Below are 23986 nucleotides of genomic sequence, written 5' to 3' on the forward strand. Positions count from 1 at the left end.
TTACTGTAACTGCATATAAAATCAATTGTAACAAAAATTTAAAAGTAGAAATAAAAATATTCAAAATTTCTTTCAATTTGCTTCTCCTCTTCCTTCCTCTCCAATCTGACCTGCCTTCTTTCTGTAAACTCTCCTTCTTCTTCCAATTCTGCCTTCAGATCCACACAATTAACATCAAAAATTCTTCCCTATTCTTTCTTTAGAATATAATTTCCAACTACATATTCAGATTGGCGTCAATAAGGTTAAATAACATCCAAAAAATCCTTATCAAGAGCTTGGGATGTTACACATGTTTAGAAGAACAACTATCTTTTCCATGTTCATATAAATGGGAGAGGGCTCTCTACCATAAAGCTGAGAAAAAAAAATAAAAATAATGTGGGAAAAAAAAAAAACAATAATTTGTCCATCTCAAATCTGATTTTTTTTTTTTTTTACTCGATATAAAAAAATTCAAACAAATAAATATGAAATAGAAGAAAAAAAGTTCCTTCTCCAGCCCCGGCTTCCTTTTAATAGAGGGTTAAAGTCGCTTGAGGAAATTCCCACCATCTACGGGTACCATGGCAACCCCCAAAAAGATATGGGGCCATACTTAAACCTTTTTAAGATTTCGAGTCATGTCATCCTTCGACTTTTCGTCCCCAGGCAAAAGTTGGGTGAGGATGGATATCTCTGGCCTCCACTATCTTTCAAAAAAATTTAAAAAAATAAACAGAAAGCTACTCGGAACAACCGCGATAAATGTTGCAAAGGGCACCATGAAAATATATTAATTTGTAAAACACATGGATTTTTTTTCTCTGATTCACTAAAATCTTTGATGCTAAAAAAAAAAAAATCAGCCTCAATGGTGTAGGGTGGCAAAGGATAATGGCAAAGGATCAATATTGGAAGATCAAATATTGATCAGATCAATTCTATATCCATTATATCAAAAATATTTAAATTTATCCACTTCATATTCATTTCAATCAGATCGGATTGGATAAAATAAAAAATCCAATTAGATCGGATATATCTATTTCTATATTCCAATTAAAACCTCCAAACCCATCAAAAAAATCCCTTTAATCTTCTGATCAAAAATCTCTAAACCAGAATCTAAAAAACTGAAACCTCTCCAATCTTCTAGGATGCTCTCCTTCTCCACAGATCTCTGAAAAAAAAATAAAATTTAAAAAAAAATAAAAACAAAAGCAAAAAAAAAATGACCAATCTTTGTAGGAAGAATCTTATTTTTTAATTTTCTCCGACGATCAGAAAAGCTTAGATGATGACTAGGCTTTGGAGTGACTAAAAAATATAATTAGATGAGAGGTTAGAGTGGCTGAACAGGAAGTTTTCGATGCTAGATTTTAAGTTTTAGCAACCGAATAGAAAGACATATAATAGCTAAGATTTTATGTTGGACCTTATATACAAATATTTAATCAAATCGGATTCAGAATGAGACATACTATTATTTATATCCAATCTGAATCCGTTTCAACTTTTTTTCAAAATCCATACCCGACTCAAATTTTAATCGGATCAAATAAAAATCCATTCAAAGTGGATCGGATATTTGACGGGCCAAAAGAAATGGCTATCCCTACCATGCTATCTTGACATGCATGGGTTTTTATTACTTCCTTTTTGTCTTTGATTGCTACGAGCCACCAACCCAAATGGTTGGGACAAAGAATGATGGTTATGGTTATGATCATTCCGGCTAACCATCAAACCCCCTACAAATGATTCATCACAAAGAAACCACTCTTTTCACTTCCAAGGGTTACTTGCTTATCGTTTCCCCGAGCTCAAGTATTTGCCACCTCTTTATGGCTTCAATGACCCAATCATCAATTCTATGAAAATCTCCATCTCAAAATATTTTTACATCTCTCTTTCCACAAATTTCAGTCAGCTTTATAAACATCTGTTATCAATTACTTAGATACATAATATGTGATACAGGTTAGGCTCATTCCAGTGGGTATAAGACTAGTTGATCTATGAGGCAAAAGCACCAGACAAGAACGGCTACTCTATTACTTAGATTTGGCTTGCCATACAGTAAAAAAGAGTGCGCTTTCCATCACAAACAAAGCTTCAGCACCAATCTGTGTATAATGCTACTTCCATCCCAAACCATATGATATCCCTCCCCCTTCAAAAGTTGGCCGTCCAATTAAGATGACCAAGCTGAGGCTGCTGATAGGCCCCAACCTGGGGTCCGGGAGCTGCCACTCCGACTCCAACGCTCGCACCCAGGGCTGATGGGGCCTGCTGGTGCACCATTTGATGGGGACTCGCAATGGAGGCCGGCTGCGGTGGATGGTACAAGCCTGGATACTGAATATGAGAAGACTGTGCTGCAGCATTGAATGAAGCATGACCAGCATGGGTTGGCATGAAAACTGCATGTGGTGCTTGCCCTGATAAATTATAGTACGGTGCAGATTGCAAGCTCGAAAGCTCCCGCGGCGTCTGAATCCAGATATCAGATGTCTCTGCCTGTAACATCGTTATATTATGGATCAAGTCAATCACAGTTTGGGAAGAAGAAGAAAACACAAATTTTGCATTAACAAGCTTTAAGATTTCTGTTTCCCGCATGTTTCATCCATAGAATCCATGATATCAAATCAAACAATCATAGAAATGTACCATCATCATCAAACAAGTGAGCATAAACATGTGACCATCAAACAAGTATATAACTGCCTCAGATTCACCTGAACTGGGCAAGATATTGTTGTTTTAGATTCATTTTCAACCATAAAGAAACTGCTGCAGATTAGATCATACCTGAGGTGTTGGAACATAGAGGCTGTTGTCTTTGTATTTGATCCTGCTCACATCTTCAAGGCCAGCAGCACTGCCAATAGTACCAGGAGAATTGATGGTGAATCCAGCAGGATTAGCATAGTTTCCATATCCAGTCGGGCTTCCTACAGGAACTGGTTTATACTGCGAGGTAGCATACTTCATGCTACCTGCAGTTATGTGTGAGTTTGCTCCCGGCATCAGAAAATAGTTGTTCCCATTTGATGGATGAGGATATGCAGGGTTGCTTGAATAGTTCGGCATGGCCATTTGTGGGACATAAACCGGAGAAAAGAACTGACGATATGGCACAAAATTCGGGTAATGTGGGATCTGAACTTGTGGATACAGCTGAGCTACTTGCTGCTGCGGCGGCTGAATTGGTGGTGGCTGCTGAACCATGGCAATGCTTGAAGAAGGGCTGCTGCTCACTGCATACGAGTTCAGGGCCTGCAGCCATAGTGTTGGACAGTCACAATAATTAAGGATATACTCACAAGAATAAAATATGCCGCTCAAGTACATCCCAAAATTCTGAAAATATCAGATCATATTGACAATTGAAATTTCAGCTACCTAAAACAACCAAAAACTAATTAAAATTTCGGTTTCAGTCAGACATTTGAGTTTTGGGTGGAGGAATTGTGTCATATTGGGAAAAAGGGAAACGTCCAAACGAATCCACCGTGATCAGCTCTGGAAACAAAAGAAGTCATGGAGAGCAGGGACAGGAAAAATAATGGACAGAAGGTTTAAAGTATAGTTAACAGTTATAAAACATATATAGCAAGGAAAACAACGAAGAAGGCATCTGAACAGATTTGGGAGCAAGCCAAGGTACCTCAGACAGTGTAGATAAACCTTGTGAGCTCACATGTTCTTCCATCATCGTCCTAAAAAATGGGGCATCATAACTCATTTGGGGCTCGTATGCCTGTTTCAAAGAAAAAAAAGTTATTATTTTTATGAGAATTATATTTCTTCTTTACGCAGATATTACAATCTTACAACTAAATTGTCAAATGTGTGGCATATCTTGAAAAACCCGCTTCCACTCTTTTAACTATGTCCTATTCAATATTTCACATTGAAAACAGAAAACAGATTCTCAACATGCTTGATAGTTGGACTTACCTGGAAGCTTGACAGGGTTGATGAATTCTGTAGTTGCTGAGGTTCTGCTGAACTGTATCGAGGGCTTGGGCTTTGGACCAACCCAATTTCCTCGAAACTCTCAACATTTTGAGGGCTTAAGGACTTGTTATTTCCAGGTTGTGCTTCCTCAGATTCTAAAGATGATGTGGTTGAGTCAGGTTGGGAAGTTCTAGATTGGCCATCCACAACATCTCCTAGGTCAGCAGCAGAGGCATCCTTGCTGGAGTCCACTGGGCCAGTTGCTAGTATACTGCAGATATCAAATTAAATATAAGTGTACCGCCTATCTAAAACTAAACACTCAAAAGTGACTACAAGCCTGCACTATAATAGCAGTAGATGGGAGAAGGTGTCTAAGCCCTCAACCACCAACTTTCAAATAGGTTATAAAAAGAACAGAAAGCAAAGAATAGTCATGCAACCATATATGACTTCCGCATTGGATGGTTAAAGCTGAGAACTTAAATAAAGCTGACAATATTCATTATTCAGCATTATGAGATATTAATACCAAAATCCTACCATGGTTATGGTAGAAAATGCAATCAAAATATGAGGAAAAAAAGGCAATACCTAACAGTAGGTTCGTCACTCGTCTCTTGTGCATTTTCAGAAGCCTGAGAAGCAGATGTGGACCCCTTGGTAGATTCAAAATCAGCTCCAAAACTACCAAATGTTAGTTCCGTACGTTCAGACTCTGGAACTCGAAGATGCTGGGGTATGATTACATGCTGAGTTTCCAAAATGTTAATTTGTGAAAGTTTCTCTGACAAGCCAGGAACATCTGCTGGGTTTGAGCTACAAGAACCATCAGCATGAGGAGAGGATGAAGCTGTTCCAATGACACCAGGACTACTTGCAGTGGCTTTCTGAATTGATTTTGGTTTCCACTGCATGTTGGACTGCATGGCTGTTTAACCAAATATTCAGAATTTGTAAGTAACAATATCAGTATAGCAAACATAATTGTTCCATCTACTAAGGATTGACAATTTATATCATTTAAAATATATATTTAGCATCTATAAGTTCAAGCCCAAATTTGTACACGCAAATCAACCTCGAAGCTTCTCCAAAGCTGAGATATAATATGTTCCTTGTTTTTTTTGTATAATTTGTTATTTGCATTATCCTTGTTCACTAGAATTATATAAAGTAAGTTAAACCCCAAACAGCTTAACCAATGTGGTATATGAACAATTTGAAAAAAATAATGTTTGGCCAATGATTGAACATAGTTGATGATAGAAAAGATCGCAATTTTGTACCCCCCTACCGCCCCAACAACTACAAAAAAGAAAAAAGAAGGATCACAATTTACTCAATAACAATCTCTCACATTTTCTAAGAAAAGTTGCATCTCCTGATAAATGAGCCAGGAAACAAAGAACTAAAAAAGTGCTCGAATTACAAATGTTGCTGTACTCTTCAATGATTCAGCTCTGCCAGTATGCCCAAGATATCAGAAGTGAATCCTTCACGTCATTCTGTTATCAAGCCAATCAATGTTGCATCCTCTCAAAATCAGAGACAACAGGTAGGATTACACAAAAGCTTATAACTATCCCAATATATGTTAAGAATTTAGTGCCAGGCCTGAATAATGTAGATTTAGTATAATTAACGACACGTTGAGAATGAATCATACAATTCTTTGAAAATCAAAACATTGGCATATCATAGTTTGATCTATAAAGCCAAGTTAATGTATACAGTATATGATATGAATGGGATAAGACTTTTTGTCGTATTTCATTAATGTCAAACTCTTGCAAAGCCTACTGTCAAGAAAATATCTCTTACTTGAAAGTTATAAAATAACTCAAGAATCATAGAATAACAACAACGCACATGAAGATTTGAGCTTCGTCTAAAAGATAGAGGGCCAGCCACTCAGAAGATGATGCATAGGTCAGTCAAGTAGCTTGACCACTATCAGGACTCAAAATTTGCTAATAAAGTCTTTGTTGTAACTTGTAACCCTCCATTTTTTGAGCAAATAGACCATTGCCTAATCTCTGTGCTCGATCTAAGAACAGCACCTCTTTTCTTTCAGCAATGCATCAATATTCTTTAATCCTCATCAAGGTTTACTGAACCAGTACTGGAGGGTGTACCGGCCAGTGACCACTTCAGCATGGTAACCATGCCATTTCAAGGCATACCCAAACTGAAAACGAGGGGGAGAAAAGAGATAAGGAGAGAAAAAGCAAGGGGGGAGGGGAGGGAGGGAGAAGCGATGGAGGAAGGGGAAGGGCCTAGGGCTTACCAGTGACGGACGAGAGGGAGAGAGTCCAGCAAGCTCTCGAATCATCACAAGGAAACTCTTGAATGCTTGCAACCCTCCAACAGTTGCATGCACTGTGCTCTCGAGCCGTCATGAGCAAGGGGGGAGACTCTCAAACGATCGTTGAGCAGAAGGGGGGAGGCTTGAACCAAACTAAGCAAGGGCAGGGGGGGTTTAAAATCAAACCAGGGGATCAGGCGGGGTTTTATTAAAAGAACCAAGGGTGAGGAAGGGGTTTTATAACTGAACTGACCCGATGCGGCTGAATTGTTTCTACTTGGCGTCGGTTCGATTCAGTATGGGCTGAACCATCTGGTTTGGCTTCGCTCTGCAAACCATGATCCTTATTTGATGTGTATCACTAATTTACTTTGTTCTCTAGAAGCTCCTAAAGCTGCAGAAATTGCATGAAATCTTCTCAGTATTCGTTGCACTTAATAAGGTAACTCCTTTCACGGTAGACATTTGAAGTCTAGTCATGAAACAATCTGTATATGCATGTGTAATATGTATGTATGTATCTATCTATCTATCCATCCATCCATGTATGCACGCATGTAGAAAAGTAAATGTAATCTATCTATCTATCTATCAATGTATGCATGAATGTAGAAAACTGAAAATTTTAATATTATATCATATATAACTTTAAAGAGAATAATGGGATTTTTTTTTTTCTCGTCTTGTCACCTTAAAAAGAGTAATTAGAATCCAATTTGTACTTCTCTTTTCTTTTTTTTTTTTCACAGCTATGATTTCAGTTATTTGACTTAAAAAAAAAAAAAAACACATTTATCTAAATAGGAATTATTTATGTATTGTAAATGAGGTCGAAGGGCACTTCGATGTAAAATGACAGAATTAGAATGGAATATTTCTCAAATTCAAAATTGTTGTTTCAATATGTAGCGCAGATATATATAAGCCAAGAGCCAAGAAATCAAGCATGACTCCTAAACAAGTGCTTACAAAGTGGATGAGCATGTAACCCAATTAACTACAACATGATTCAAAGTAAATATATATCAAAGATGAAAAGCCTAACAACAATATTAATATTGAATTATTTGGACAAAGTTTCCACTTATTTCAATATGGTGATGCAAACTGGTTGATTAACAAATCTGATCAACAAGCCAACCCAAAATTTGTTTTAGGTCAGATAAATAACATGGCCTGATGGGTCAATCAAGCAAAATTTTGTGTCAACAATTCAGACCAAGCAACCCAAAATTGCTCTGGTAAATATGATGAATCTATCATGTCATTAATGTCAAACCCTAGACACAGCCCTCTTTCAAAATTCTTTATTGTCTAAGTGACAACCTCTTTCTTGACCACAAAGAAAGAAAGAGTTCATAGTACCACAGCAGAAACATCACTCCCTCATCTAACCAGGAGCCACAACAAGCCCTCTCACTATAATAGTCCAACCCATAGAAGAGGGGTAAAACTTACATAGCCATCTGCCATTGGCCACGGTTGAGTGCAACGATGCAATTCAAGAGGGTGTTACATCCAGTGAGGTCAACTCCAAGGTTACCACCATCCCTATTGTTTTGTTTTTTTGGGGGAAAAAAAACGAAAAAACTCACACAAGTTTATTGAACATGCCATTGTTTCATCTATACATATTTCAAACTTCTGTAGGCATTCTTCCAAAAAAATAGCTGCTTTTGTTGGCAATACTCCAATATTCTCATCCATCACAAGGCATTAACTAAACAACCTTCCACTATTAGTTTCATCTCCCCTTCAATCACTCCTAAGTCAGGACTTCAACTTTATTGAAAGTCATGCTTTCTCCAACAGGATAAAATAAATCTTCATGATTATACCCATCACTGCAACACAGCATTGACCTCTAGTTTTGGTGCACCTAATCATCTACCTGCTACATCAAAATTAGCTCCAACTACTAGTACTTCTCCATGAGAACATCAAACTGGTAAGAATTCTTGTCTGCATACTTTGGAACTCATCTTTGAATTTTATGCCCTTTACCTTCAATTACCAAGAAGAAGCAATTTGACAAAAAGGAAATACTTCATAAAAATGATATTAGTTTTTTTTAAAAACACAAAGTTAACAGGTTTCATACATGTACTACGACATAGGAAAAGAAATATATGATAACTTAGAAGTCCAGGCTGTCATTTAATACAACAAATGATGTTAAAGATCACAGAAAAATAGTTTCAAGTTAGCAATTTAGCTATGATATAAAGTCTACAGCAAGCAAGATTACTGAAGCTCATATGTTACTACATCAGAAATGGACGATATTATAGCATATATACTAGGTAGTGAACTGCCATCAAGCAACATTTCTGTAAATAAGACCACCAGTAATAAGCATATTTACAATTTTACACAGAATGCATGTCTCACAAGAAATGCAAACGTTAAAAGAATATCATGAGAACCGTACCTTTCCTGTGACCCACAGGCTGTCTGCTGTGGTGTTGACCAACTGAAAATGATCTGCTAAAAGATGTGCTAGACAAGATAGGCTCTGAAGGTGTGTGGATGAGCTGATTGTTCTTAGACATGGCAGCAGACTGAATCGATGAATTTGAGAGCAAGGAGGTATCTTTTCCTGATAAAGGAACTGAAAAGGAACCACTTGAAACAGATGAATGAGAAGTTGAATAATTATAAGACAGTTTTCGAACACCCACTGCTCCTACTTCACGCCGAATAGCACCAACTGTTCCAGCCGATCTGGAACTAGGAGATGGAACATGAACTGGATCTGATGAACAGTACATCCCAATGATAGAATTGGTTGATGTCAATTTAGATTGTGACTTCAAACTATTGTGAACCTCCTTCTGTGCCTGTGAAGTAGAGACTGTTGGATGTGTCTCCTTGGGTGGTGATGGCCTATGACTGCCACCTGAGCCTGCATCTTTGGCATGATCTGCTCCAGAATGACACAGCTCATTTCCACCTCGAGATGGTATGTGCTCCTCTGAGTTCTTTGAAACCATGTTCTTCTCATTAATTGGAACCCAAGCAGAGCTACAGTGAAAAAGTATGGATGAGCAGCCATACCAAAAAGATCTCACAAATATTCTATTCTAGTTCAATGAGAACACATGCAAACACTACCAGCAGGACTGATAAGGCTGCTGCATAGCAGAAAGAGAACTGGCCTCATTGTATCATATATCAATAAAAATATCTTTAAGACCTTGCACATAAACCATATAAAATACAATATCAGCCTAAGACGCCATTATGGAAGATAATAAGATGCATGCATCTGCTTTCTGCACAGTTTTGTTGAAGAAAACAGCTATTACACATATATACTATGTGTGTATGTGTGTAAGAGAGAGAGAGAGTGAAAATGACAACATACTGTTAATGCATAATATGAACTAAACAAAGCAGAATCAAGATGAAACAGCGCATATGAGCTAAACAAACATTACCATACAAAATCAGCAAATGTAACTCTCATCTATTCACTGCATCCAAATGATAGGGGAAAAGCATGCCTGTTAGAATATTAACATGTAATAATTTAAGAATTCCTTTTCCATTAAATTAAGCTTTATACGAGAATGACATGTGCATTTTCACCTGAATGTCGATGGTCAAAGAAGAAGTGAAATTGAGCAAAGGATGCTAAATTAGGATAAAAGAGTTAAATAAGATTAAGGATATGCAATTTACAAATAGAGATTTCGGGGCATGGCACAAGGATATCTGGAAAACAATGTCCATTCTCCAAATTGTTGATTTCTAAAATTAAAGGAAAAAAATTACCACTTAAAAATCCCATCACATCACTTTCAGATGAAATAACTAAACTGGTTAGAAGCTGAAAAACTTAAAACGGCAGATGGGAAGACAAATAGGAAAGTAAATGCAATATAAACAAAAACTAATGATGAAGAAATTAAGTTGCTAAATCACTAATGAGAAAAAAGGACCATGTCAGTCCACCATCTTGGGGTTCTTGAATCCAATAAACAAGCTAATTTTATGGGGTTGCTATGACCATCAATTTTTGTAAAAGGAAGTCTATGTTAAACAAGGCCACCAGACAATTATTTGTTCCTCACTTAATTTTTAAAGTTTATAAGGTCCACATTCCAAACATAGCAAGGGAATTGCCAGCAGAAGTCAAAATTATGTAGGAGATTTTGGAGTAAAGTGGCTGTCCTTTATGGGTTAATAAATGTTGTTTGGGAACTTACTAGAATTTGCTTATGAGACCCTTATGCATAAGCCTTACATTTATACAAAGTAGTTATCAAGGTCACTCAGCAAATCTAAAAGGAGTCAGTTTCACATGAAACCATTGCATGGCATATATTTGTTTAATGGTTGAAGAAGAGAAGAAAAAAAATTAAATCTTTTTCACTTCCCCCTCAAGATTTGTCATCCACATGCATAATAGCTGGATAGGCTGTTGTTTCTGTAGAAACAATGCTTTGTATTCTTTGCTGTTTTCCTGATTTCTTTGAACAATGCCTTATATTCTTCATGCTTTTCCTAATGTCTTTGACTTGGACAACATGCAACTCTATGCTATCTAAACACTTGAATATTTGGGACTTTTAGAGTGCAAATATTTCAAGACACATGGACAAATGGGATAAAAGAACACTTCCATGCATCCCCAAAACAGCGTATACTGCTTATGTCAGCAAAAAGCGTTGGTACTTGAAACTGTTTCTTAGAAAAGTCCTATCAAGTGCAGTTATGGTACCAAAATTCTCAACAATTTAGGTGTTCAACAATTTTAGCTTAAACTTAGACAGATCTACCAAGGATAATTGGATCGAACTTATTTTCTTTTTTACACTGATTATTGATATGATACAGAATAAAATAAAAGCTTTTGGGAAAGGTATCACAGACTAATACTTAATCTAGTAGCCAACTTATTTTAATAACAAATATAAATTCATTTCCCTGTTTGATTCTAGTATTCATATATAAAAAGTGCCTCAGTGTTGATTTTTTCTAAGGTGTCCAGTTTGAAACTTTTGCAACACCATCACATGTAATACCTGTGCCAAGCACCTGGTAACGATGCTCGAACAGTACTGAAAATGCAGCCAAAGATGCTATTGTTGGAACCTCTACAAGTGAGGAGAAGGAAATGAATATCCAGGAAAATCTGTCTTTATGGGTAATCTCACATGGAAAAAATATATACTAAAGCTATGCTTGATTGCTACAACAGCATGGGGAAGAAAATTTCCTTAGCTTTTCTGCAACAAAGATTTGCTTGGGTGAATATACAAAAATAAAGATGTGAACAGTCAAAGCCTCAAAGGGTTACTGGTATAACAGTGTCTCATGCACCCAATGCCTCTGTCACACAACAGGGTTTAAAATTTTATCTAGAACATTTTATTTCAGGCAAAACTTCAAACTTCTAATATATTAATAGCTAATTCAATTCGGATACCAAATGTTTTACCTTGTCTCACTCAGGTAGAGCAACACGGATATGATTTTGTTCAAATATATTGGCTTTGAGGGGAATCTGAAACACCATATATTATATCTGAAACCGGCAAGTTGACAAAAAAAATATACTTATCCGATCAAAACTATATAAAATTGGCTGCATTGTCACTTGATAAGCAAACATAATCAAAATTGGTTTGAAACCAAAATCCCCAATTTATGGCCACCCCTAATGTTAATTCAAAACTATGAAGCAGGAACATGGATATGGGATATGGATATGACACAATTCAGATATGCCAATACAAAGACAGTGAAAAAGTAGTCTAAAAATTAGAGAGAGAGAGAGAGAGAGAGAGAGAGAGTATGATGAATACATTCAATAAGTATCTGATAAAAAGTATTTGTTTGAAAAAGTAATGTTATATCTAGAATGACTAGGATAAGTCAATGAATATATATGTATTTAAAGATTCATACATACAAACATAAATGCACAAATATATATATATATATATATATAAAGTACCCATAATGCATGGTATGCTAGCAAAAATAATATATAGTCTGAACTTTATATGATAGTATCAAATTTTACAAGCTCATCATTTAATCATCATCCACTTCAATCCATATTCCATATTTAAATATTAAGATCATAGACTACAAAACTGACTATTCATCATTAAAATGTTAATATCTCTCATTTTGGAGGTATTGGAGACTAATAACGAGTGTATCCATAACCCAAGAATTTTACGGAGATTTTTTTAATTTGAAAAACAAAATAATTTACATGAGTATCAGACACGTACCAGGAAGTATCCAATGAGTATCAATATCCTATATATATATCTGATATCAACAAAGCATGTGATTTGAAGTATCCTTGATTCCTAGTTCCAACTTCCCAATATCCTTTCCCACAATTTCCATTCATGTTACCAGGTCCTCGCTCATAATCCATCATCCTTCAACGGAGGCTAGAATATCCCTAGATACTAAAGCCCCCTCAAATACTTGTGTACAAGTCTATACCATCTTAATCAATTCTCTATCACTTTATCCTTTGCTCACCATAACCTAAAAAACCTATTTACCACCAGACATTGTGAAGCATACAGAAGAGCAGCTAGCAATAATTTCCCATACAAATCAGAATAAAATACACCATTACACCTCTTGGTAATTGTGACAGATAATAGAACTTAGTATTTATGGCTGTCATTTAATTGTCAGCTTAAAGACATCAAAATGCTAAATCATTATAAAGATTAAAACTTATGGCATATTGCCATGAAACAGGTAAGACAGTGACAAATTCAAACTGTAACCACTACAACATCAATAAATAACATAACCTCCAAAAATAATAATAATAATAAAACAAGAATGCCAACATCAGCACATGGGAATGAAAACAAGCAAATCTGTGCATGCACAATCTTATTGCTGGTTTTGCTCATTGAATAGAAAAGAAGGAATCTGATGGACCTATTATCAAAGTGTTGACATTACTGCATGCACAATCTTATTGCTGGTTTTGCTCATTGAATAGAAAAGAAGGAATCTGACGGACCTATTATCAAAGTGTTGGCATTAACACTAGGAACAAAAACAGTAGAAGTGCTTTAGTTACAAGTACAACGAGATGAATGAGCCAGGGAAAAGAAAAGACAACTACACCTGTTCTCCAGAACATTTGATACAACTTGTTCACTGCCAGAAGCTGAATGTTGAATTGACTCTGGCTTGACATCCCTATTGGTACTTTGGTTTACTCTGTTGTCCCTCACAACACGAAATTCTCGGCTGATTCCTGCATGAGCAATGTCTTCTTCTTCACATATAAATTCATAAACTTAATATATAGCATTAAGATCCTCTCAAAAATAAAACTAATATATATGAACAGTACACTCCAGATCAATTCACCTATATAGCAAAATTTATCATAAATCATCAAACAAATATAGCTAATATAAATCATCAAACAATAAAAATTCTCTTTGCTGAATGGAGGCAAAGGATTCATGTAGCCAACCTTAACTAGTTTTGGATCAAGGCTTAGTTGAGTTGAGTAAATGAATAAACAATAACACAAAATAGTCACCTTTGCAACCACTAGCTTAAACTAAAACACCCATTGTAAGCTGCAGTATCTAATGAAACTTAAAACTTCTAACTGATATACACTCCAGCACCTATAGCACAATTCTTATTTCCCCTTAATTACCAAACAATTATAAAAACTGACGGGACTTTGCATTACCAGGTGCTGGTTTTCCAGTAAAACCATCTCTCTGAGTATTTTGATCCCATGATGTGTGAGATTTCGTCCATTGTACATTGTGTTCCACACCTTTTTTAGTATCACCAGAACCCCCATACCCTGTATGCTGAGGCCATGATAATGTATGTATGCATTAATATAAAATCAAAACAACGATAATTCAAAATAACCAAATCTACTTCATCAAATGCATGAATGAAAGCATTAATAAAATTGACATGGAATTAGTACAACAGGGTACTCATCATGGTTGCTTCAAAAATTGTGGAGAGTAAACATCTTGCAAAAGAATTTTAATGCTTATTCAACAGAAAGATGAAGATGACCATATCATAAAAGATTCCAAGGTGTGCTATTTAAAAAAACAAAATATCATTACTTGAGGCCAATCCAAAGGTGGATTCTTCCAATTTATCACAATTCACTGGGCATCCTTATTCGCATTTTGATGCAGACAACAGCTAACCTTTTTGTTTTATCAGACATCTTTCAACATATTTTGTTCAAAACACATCTACCATTCTTGAAACACAAACTCCACGAACCACTGGTGTTGTACTTCAAGATAAGCCCATCCAGCATTTACATCCAACCCATCTTTTCATTCCTGAAATAACAAGATGCTTTTAAGTTCCAACCTCCTTCACTATCTGCTTCTCTTTTTGCAGATTTGACAATATACGTAGACCACTGTGCTCCATTTCAATCTGAGTTGAGAATTTTTCTGCACTCTGTACTCTCTCCTAAACATTTCTTACGACATCTTAAATGGTTTAAATTCAGCTAACTTTTGAGTGCCCTTTTTCTTTGCAATTTCTAACCTCTAAAGCATCCCAAAATGTTGTGGTTTTATACGATTTTGAAGGTCATTGCACTGGGCTATTGGAGCCTTTATAAATAATGGGCTGCCCTAGAATGTTCAGCAAATTGCATTTTTATGTTTTCTTTAGAAACATATAACATGTCTTGGAAATGGTATTTTGTCATCATGTTTGAACTTAAAAGCTAGTTTATGTTTTCATTGTCTCATCCCTTAAGTTTAAAGTGATGGTAAAAAGTCCATACATCCATATTAAACACATAAAACAAGTTGAACTTAATTGATTGACCAAGTAAATTTTTCTCATAATCATAATAATATACATAAAAAAAATGTCAAATGTAAATGACAAAAAAATTATTAAAATCAACTTAAAAAATTAAATTTACATCTCATTTCCTTATATTTCTCTTCACATAACCATGAAATAAATTGAAGCATAAACTCAAAAAGATAATTATTATGATTATCAACATAAAGTTAATTACAATTTACAGCAATTTAATGAAAGAACATCTACAACCATAATCATCAAGCCTTGTCCCCAATCATCCGCAATAAGACATGAAACAATTTTCTAATTTAAAAAACACAAACAAATTGATAAAAGTAGGTTACAGCATTTTCACTGTTTCGCTACCCCCAATGCACACCCCCAAAAAGCCAGTGTTATAATGCAGGAAAAAACGTCATCTGTCGACATGGACTTTTACATTCTCATGCTGAAAGGGGGCTTTCAAAATTATATTCACAAACTCACAATCATGCAAAATCCACACAAAAGGCGTGATCTATGCAGAGTGATTTCATGTCCATGCAGGTTGTAGATAGTTGTTATAAAATTGATAGAACCTAAAATGGACGAAATACACCTCACTTATTCACATGATTCCCGCAATGCATTTATCTCATTGCTTTACAAAAGTTCCATTTTGGAGAAGAGATATATAATGTATAGGTGTTTCACAAGTTCATAATGTAACTAAAAAAAGAAATTTTATGAGTAGCAACTAATATTACTAAAATAACATTGTGGATAAGCTATTCTGTATTTTATTATCTAATATGTTTGTCCTATATATATACAACATTATATGAGATAACAGCCACAATAATGTTAACTGGTCATTATTTTGGTTTCACCTAACACTGTCTTCCCCCCATAGACCCACACCAAAAAAAAAAGAGGAAAAAAATGTGCATGCTCATCTGTACACATATGAGCACATGCACACTCAGATACATAAAACATACCTACACACATATACTTAATATGGATTTAAAGAACAGCTGTTATTTACTCACTATGCTGTGATGAAGGCATCTCATAACAGGACTAATTGTCATTATTTGACTTTTCAGAATCAAGAAATGTAGACTTGCTCAAAAGATATTGTTCCGAAAGCAAAAATTCAATTCATGAACGGAAACAAATTGCAGGCTATTAGTAAAGGGTTTATTTTCTACACTTGTTTATATTTACGTTATCATAATTTTCTATTATTAAATAAGCAATTGACAATCAACTAAAACATCTTTGCTCTCATCCACCAAAGGAACGATCATATGTATTAAGATCTTTAGCTAAAACTCACCCGTATCCCCACCTGTAGAGAACCTTTCTGGATGTTACTTAATTTCCTATCCCAGACCTACTGTCAGACCATATGTTCTACTGAAAATAATTTTCTTCTTCCCTAACACTTTGTTTTTCTTGAGAAGTGATATTATGAGAAATGATAAGTTGTAGCCCTCACTTATATCTTCTTTTCTTTTTCAACAAGTTTTCAACTCATCTTATCCACCTCTATTCCTTAATCATCTATATTGGTGCCCTTCCCGACATTAATTAGCCTTTAGTTGCTAGTCGTCTCCTTAGCTATAATTCTTTCCATTTGGACTTCATAAAACAGCTATACTACCCTTCGTCACAACATGTCTTATCTCTAATGATTCCATTTTTTTCCTCAAAATGATATACAAAATGTCTTAACTAGTGTCACCTAACAACATCCATAATATAAGTGGCATATGAACTCTTACAGAATTTGCTTCTATGCTGCAATCTTCATTTTAACTGCTGCAAAACCCTAAAAGAATGTCATAGCCATGTCTATACCTAGAAATGTTACAGAGCTGTAGCGTCACTCAAAGAATCACTTTAGCTTGACCAACTACAAGACACATTAAAAAGCTTTAGCAAAATAAGTCAAAAAACCTCAAGCTTCACATGGAAGAAACATACATGAAAAAGATTTTCAGCTATGTAAATCATGTGCCTAAGTAGCAAAGACAATATGTACATAACATACCATAGAATTACATGCATACTAAAATAAACAAATAAATAATGTCAAAAGGATGACAAAATAGCTGCTAAAAAATAATAAATAACAACTGAAACTTAAATAGAAAGTACGAGATCTCAGATCAAATTCTAAAACCAGAAATTAGCAACTACAGCATTGCCACATACCTCTTTCCTTTTGTCCCTTCTCCTTTTAACCTCATGAAATGGACCTGCAATGTATAATAAGATGTATAAATTAAATAAGGTGACACAAAAAGGATTTATTTGCACAATAGAGTAATACTCATTGATCAATTACCTAACAAAATGGCATTTTCACAAGAATCATCATATTCACTAGCAATGTTGTAACATTGGGGTGCAGCATGGATGCCAACTGCCAAGTCCACAAGTACAACCTTCAAAAAACATGATGTCTGGGCACTTCCTCACATGAATACCTAGAAATATGAATGGACTTATCTAAGTTCCGACACTCAGATTTTGTTTCATTTTCATTCAAGGCAATTAAGTTTCACTTTTGGCAGTATTCTTAGTCAGTTTCGATACTACCACAAAATTCTAGCTGAAATAAATAACAAAATAGAAAGACTTCACAAAATTTAAATATGTTAAAAGATATAAAAGTTAAATATGATCAAACAAGTAATGAACAACTATTAGAATAAGAGGATATTCTACAATAGCGGTTCATGAAGAACTATAGGCCGTTTTAGCCTCAAATTTTCAGCAAGTTATTTTTTTTAAAAAATGGAATTTATATTTCACATCATTTTTAAGTATATGGATTACTATTGTTCAATTCTACTTTAGCAAATGAGCTGCAAAATGCCAATCGAAGTACAAGCCTATTAGGCATATAATCTAGTTTATAAAAAAATAAAATAATCCATATTTATAATACAAAGCATAAAATATTTTCACTTGAAATTCATGAAAGCGCAAGGTTCTGGCACTCAGCAATGTGGAGTTGAGATGTCAACAGCTACATCTCCCCCATGGCCTCAAATTGGCATTGTACTATTCAAGTAGTGGTTAATTATTTTAAACAATGGATCGCAATAGGTCGCATGAAAAAAGTCACATTATCTTCTGACTTCTGGCTTCCACAAGAAAAAAACTCCAATAACAATCCATCTTTCGAGGACAAGAGGACCTATTTCAATAGAAATCATCGATTTTCCACATCTTATTATACCCCGGAAGCCACCAATAAGATCGTTAAAAGATGATTGATTTTACATGTAATTAGCCAGAGAAGCTCCTGTTTGGTCTCTAGCATCAATACTATTGATCTAGAAAATTTAGCAGAGGGGGGGCTAAAAAATATATTTAAAACTTCTTGTGACTTGGATCTTGACACCCTAAAATGGGATTTGAGCTCCAATATCCAGACTCAAAGTTTTAACCTAGTTAGGCCTGTCAAATCTATCATAGAAATCTTCCTTCTCTTCCCAGTAAAAGATCAGTCAAAAACCCTAAATTCCCTTAAATATTGAAAACAATTTATCTTTTCTTAAAGTTCTAACAAATGTTTCCAATCTTGTCAAAACTCACAAAATTTAAGCTAAATTTAACTTTTGAACTCAAAAATGCATAAAATACTGAAAGTAACTTAAATGGCCCAAATATTCAGATAAATATAGGCTTACATGGATTTCGGCAATCACTATGAAAGACACCTTTGATTTGTTTTAGTTCCAAGTGAATTCAATTTTTTTTTTTTTTGGTTTTGATTTCCAAATTTTGGTTGAAACTTAAAACCACCACAATTGTATTACAAAAAGTTGACTTCTACACTAAATTGACTGATTGTAATATTTCTTATCAAAAAACATACATTTCATGTCATGTTACATTAATTGAAAGAAGAAATGATACAATACTTCATTGAAAGATTCTAATGCTATGATTTTGATAATTTTAACCCTTAAAGATTGCATAGTTGAAGCACCATAACTCACATTAAAGTGTCTTTTAATAGTAAACTCCAAAATACTGAGCCAAGTTCCAATAGCTCGATACTTTATAGGTAGACCACTCCATTTTTAGCAACCTAGGGTTCTCGTGGTATAATATTATGTCCTCTAGAAATCCTACAAGGTGAAGTTGGGGATGGCAATCATGTCGGGTCGGGCCATGTACAGATCTAATCAGATGCATGTTGGGTCAAAAAAATTCCAAACATGAACCTAACTTATTTATTAAACAAGTCAGCATTTGAAATATGAACTTGTCATTTAATAGATAGGTAATCCAACCTAACCTATTAATAAACAAGTCATATCAGTTAAACTATATAAATTGCAATGTCCACAAAACCGGTACCAGGACCCATACCAGTCGGTGGCTTGTTGGCTCGATATGGGGTAAACCAGGCAGTTCGGTTTGATTCAACAATCGAATCAAATCATTTCTTTTCAATTTTTGTCTCAGTACAAGTTGGTACGCTTCAATTCAATACAGTATGGGGGCGATATGTCTCGACACAGATAGTTCGGGGGTGGTTTCGAAGAATAGGTCCCAACCAATCTGGCCCCACACTAGTTTAGCTCGGTACAGGATGAATTGGGCAGTTCAGCAGACCATGGTATAACCTATTTGACTTCTAGATATTTGCATAACCTGTTTATATAAAACATGGTTAACCACTAAACCAGTTTACCTGTTTCATGTAGATAAGAATGACTCTTCATAGCCATCCAAATACTAGTATAAGCTACCTTTGAGGTTTCAGGTGTCAATTCATGCATTAAACTTCAGCAGCATTCTTAATTCATCATCAATCCCACTACAAACTTTCCACGAATCTTCTCAAGAGGAGAAAATGCATAGATCTGATGCTTGTGTCATTAAACAAAACATGCATGTTTCAAAATACTCAAAAATAAAAATAATGGAAGGAAAATAGTACAGAGTTGTGGATTTGTGAATCCTGGCATTAACTTTCAATTGTGTTCCCATTCCATCCTACTAAATCATTTCTTAGGAACAAATGGATCACTTCTTTTCCTCTTGAGGAAATCATTTCTTAGGAAGAAAAGAAACGATAGATAGAGCGAAAAACAAAGGAAAGAAGTACAACATACTTGAGAGCAGGTGGCTTCTCAAGTTCATTGATGCAGAGAAAGATAGTTTCCTGGCTCAGGGACCTCTTCATTTTGTCCAACATCTCCATACCCACCTCCTTCGAGGCATCCCCTTCACTCCCTCCACCACCCAGAAATCCATGGCACAACTCGATCTCCTCCATCCCATTCAAGGAGATCGAGAGCGAAGAGAAGATCAGAGATTTGGAATCAGACAATGGCATGCTCTTCCTATTCATGGAGAAACCCCAACTCGAAAAGGAAGAAAGAAAGGGATCAAAAAAAAAATCTTGCTTTATTTCCAAAAAGGAAGAAGTCGAAATCGATGGTTTGCTCTGATCTATGGCGAGCGAAAGAGGAAGAGAGATGGGGTTTAAGAGGAGATGGAGAGAGGAGGAGAGGTGAAGAAATGAAAAGGTAGTCAATGCTCGGAGAGAGCAATGAGAAATGGCAAGGGGGACCGGCACTTGAAGAGAGAGATGAGGAACGGTAAGGAAGGTCGATGCTCGCAAGTTTCCAGAAGGCATTGGAAACCTAATGGGTCCAAGGCTGTGGCATATATCCCTAATTCTAAACTAGGCTCAGTCTACTCAAGATTGGAACCTAGGTGAACAATTAAGCGTTTAAACAGGTTTTACCTAATCCGGCCAATTATTAAATGAGTTAAATAGATTAAACAGGTTAAGACTCAAAAAGCCAAACCTGAAGTCAAGATAGATCAACGTGTTTATGATCTGAACATGTTTAGCCCGAACCCAAATTTATTTACTGCAAGCCAGACGTGGGTCACTTTTGCCGCCCTTAGGTGAAGTATCCAAGTGATGTTGTTGTTTCGGTACATAACAACTTAGCATCAGTGTAAATTTAATGTTCAATAATTCTCATCTTGTAGAGGGCCAAGAGTCATGACATTTTCTTTTCCTCAAAATCTAAATCTATGCAACATGAAATGCCCAACACCACTTGAATGATGATGTCTTCAATCTATGAGATTGTGAAGCCTTTTTAAAAGAACAATGTTCTTGAACCAGCTTTAGATCTGAGATTTCCTCTTTTTTATGGCAAAAGAAGCTAACAACAGCAATTGAAGTAAGAAAAGAGGCAAAAGAAAAGTAGCAAATGAACAGCGAGACATGACGGAGGATGAAGCTAGGGTGATCAAGTATGCTTTATGATTTGGCGATCCCAACTTCAATGCCTTGTTTGGATAATGTAGTAGAGGAGAGAAAAGTAAAAAAGAGAAACAAGACAGGAGGAGAAAAGAAGAGGAGAGAGCTTTGGACACAAAAGGAAAGAAAAGAATGGAAGAGGAGAATCATAGACACCACAGTAAAAAAGACAACAGCAAGATTAAAAACGTGGCTTGGAGCAAAACTACTTTTCCCCATTTCTCCTCTCTCCTCACCTTACCCTCTTCTCCTCTTCTTGCTAAATTTTTAATGAAACAAGAAGAACTGCCTTTTTGTTCTCTTCTCCCTAACCCTGACACATAATTACTCTCTTTCTCTTCTCTCCAATTCTCAGTCCAAACAAGGGCAAGTGTCCATTTTGAAGTTATATATTGACTTAGACAAAGTCAGGTCAAGCTAGGGTGCATTTGGTTTGCTAGGAATGAGTCTAATCTAGTTGGTTTGGCTTTAATTAGGTCAAGGCACACCAGTCCAGATGAGTCATGTTGAATAGGATTACTTCAAGTTGGTCAAGTCCACAAAGGAATGCACTTGAATACCTATCTTTACCATCCATGACTAGGCCTTACATTATCTAAGAACAATTGTACAAAAGGCACAAACCATAGAACTCATCAGTTCAAGCACACAAGATTACCAAGCGTGGCTATTGAACTTTTCTTTTAGCCAAAAAAAAAAAAAGAAATAATAATGTCCCTCATTCCAAATCTTATCTTCAAAATGTGACATATCTTCAGTGTGGCTAAATTTTGTCTAACTTTCACAGCTGAATCATTTATTTGGTGCCTTAGGGTCCGTTGGTTGCAAAAGAAACCTATGGCAAAAGGAAAAGCAAAAGGAAAGCCTCTCCCTTGGAAAAAAGGAAATCCATTTTTTAAAGTTTTTACGATACTGGAGATAGAAAATGAAAAATAAAAGACTCCCACTTTTCCAAGAGGGTCTTTGGTTTCACATTGCTTTTTTCCAGAGATTTTTTGCAGAAAACAGAAGGTAACATTTTCCCAATAAGAAAATATTTTTCTAGAATTTTATTTTTCTGCCCAACCAACAACCAAAAAGATGGAAAACCAGATTTCCCAAAGAAAAATAATTCCCCTTGCAACCACTGTCTCTCTTCCTGCCCCCAGCATACTCACTGACGACTAATATTATAAGTTTTAAGCTAGTTGGAAAGCCCAACTTACATAGCTTACCGGTTGAATTAGTAAGACAGCATTTTCATGTTAATTTAAACAAAATAGTGCCACCAGGATGCGCCATTTTAATGAGCAAAAGGCAGACAAGTCATAAAAGCAAGCAAACAGCATGCACAGCCATTATATAATATTAACTGCATAACCACAGGATCAAAACTTCAGCGCACAGTACTGAACACATTGACCACATAAAAAGCAAAACTTTAGCCATGGTTAACAACGTTTCACCAAATATATGCTTACACTAGTTCAATTTTGATCATTTAAAACGCTCCAAGTGTCATCAGACTATTTCAGCACTAGAAAAAGTTAAGAACTACCGGGGATCAAAAATTTACAGTCAAATTACCAAAATCAAGCGCTAACTACTATCTTTAAAGAAGCAAATCCAAATAATGGGGCAAAACAAGCAATGCAAAGCTAATTGAGAGCCAGAAACCAAACAACCGACCTTGGTTGAGCAAATTCTGGGCCGTCTCGTTGGGATCCATGTTGGTCTCCTGGAGCATGGCATAAATATCAGAGTCGGAGTGGTCGCCGACGATCTCCTTGATGGACTGGATGGTCTTTCTGATCCGAACGGAGACTATCTGACTCCCACCGTCCAGCCTCGAGCCCAAGACCATCTCTCTCGCGATCCGGCGGGGAGGCGCTTAGAACGGCCGGCGGTGGCGAAACCCTAGCACCGCGGCGATCGAAAAAAGGACATCAAAGGACAATTAGCGACGAGAAGAAGGGGATGAAGGAAAGGAGAGGGGGAGAGAAGACGAGAGAATGGGCGCGGGGGAAGAGGAGAGAGGTTTTGGAAAGGGAAGCGAGGGTTTGAGAGCGAGAACTAGGAGATTTTGACCCTAGGAGAGTAAGAGAGAGGAATTTTCCATTTGGGGGCATATTGGGAATGGGGGAATGACGAGAATGCCCCCGCGAGAGGGAGAAGTCGGTAGACTGCGGGGTCGTTGGCTGGCGCCGTTAGGTCCCAAATGCGGCATATTCTGTGTTAGATTCTGCTGCTGCCGGGGGACTTTTATTCCTTCCCCGGTGACGCCGTGTAACCGGCGAAGTACAGGGCACGGAGTTGTGAGAGTTCATTATCTAAATAATTTTTAAAAAAAATTTATTTATCAAAATAATATATTTTTTTAATTTATTTATAAAAATAATATAAATTTATAAAATATGTTTCATACCATCACGTCACCATCCTTTCTCTTCCTCTCTCCTCCATGTAAACGATAAAAAAAATAAATAAAGTTGCGATTTGAAATCGTTTTCAAAAATACCATTTGAAAATATATTTTTCAAAAAATCATTTAAATAATTATTTTAATTATTTATTTATAAAAAAATTATAATTTTAAATTTAAAAAAAATAAAAATTTTAATTTTGATTCAAAT

The 23986-nt window shown here is 35.8% G+C and overlaps 1 protein-coding gene across 3 annotated transcripts; it reads right to left on the reverse strand.

Moving 5' to 3' along the window:
• Window positions 1-1831: 1831 nt before the first annotated feature.
• LOC105053115 (uncharacterized) lies at window positions 1832-23440 on the reverse strand. Of its 3 annotated transcripts, none has more exons than XM_029267017.2 (11): window positions 23043-23440; window positions 17415-17492; window positions 17282-17325; window positions 13965-14091; window positions 13379-13511; window positions 8688-9280; window positions 4543-4879; window positions 3949-4219; window positions 3656-3748; window positions 2797-3264; window positions 1832-2502 (listed from the first exon to the last, which is right to left on the reverse strand). In XM_029267017.2, the coding sequence occupies exons 1-11, from the start codon at window positions 23215-23217 to the stop codon at window positions 2158-2160; spliced, it is 2664 nt and encodes an 887-aa protein (XP_029122850.1). In that variant the 5' UTR covers window positions 23218-23440; the 3' UTR covers window positions 1832-2157. The 3 variants fall into 3 exon arrangements, with proteins under 3 accessions (XP_029122850.1, XP_019708980.1, XP_010932459.1); XM_019853421.3 differs by having other exon boundaries at window positions 17415-17556; window positions 23043-23438; XM_010934157.4 differs by lacking the exon at window positions 17415-17492 and having other exon boundaries at window positions 23043-23439.
• Window positions 23441-23986: the final 546 nt, after the last annotated feature.

The sequence above is a fragment of the Elaeis guineensis genome, chromosome 10 (assembly GCF_000442705.2).
Source record: "Elaeis guineensis isolate ETL-2024a chromosome 10, EG11, whole genome shotgun sequence".
In the NCBI taxonomy this organism is placed as follows: Eukaryota; Viridiplantae; Streptophyta; class Magnoliopsida; order Arecales; family Arecaceae; genus Elaeis; species Elaeis guineensis.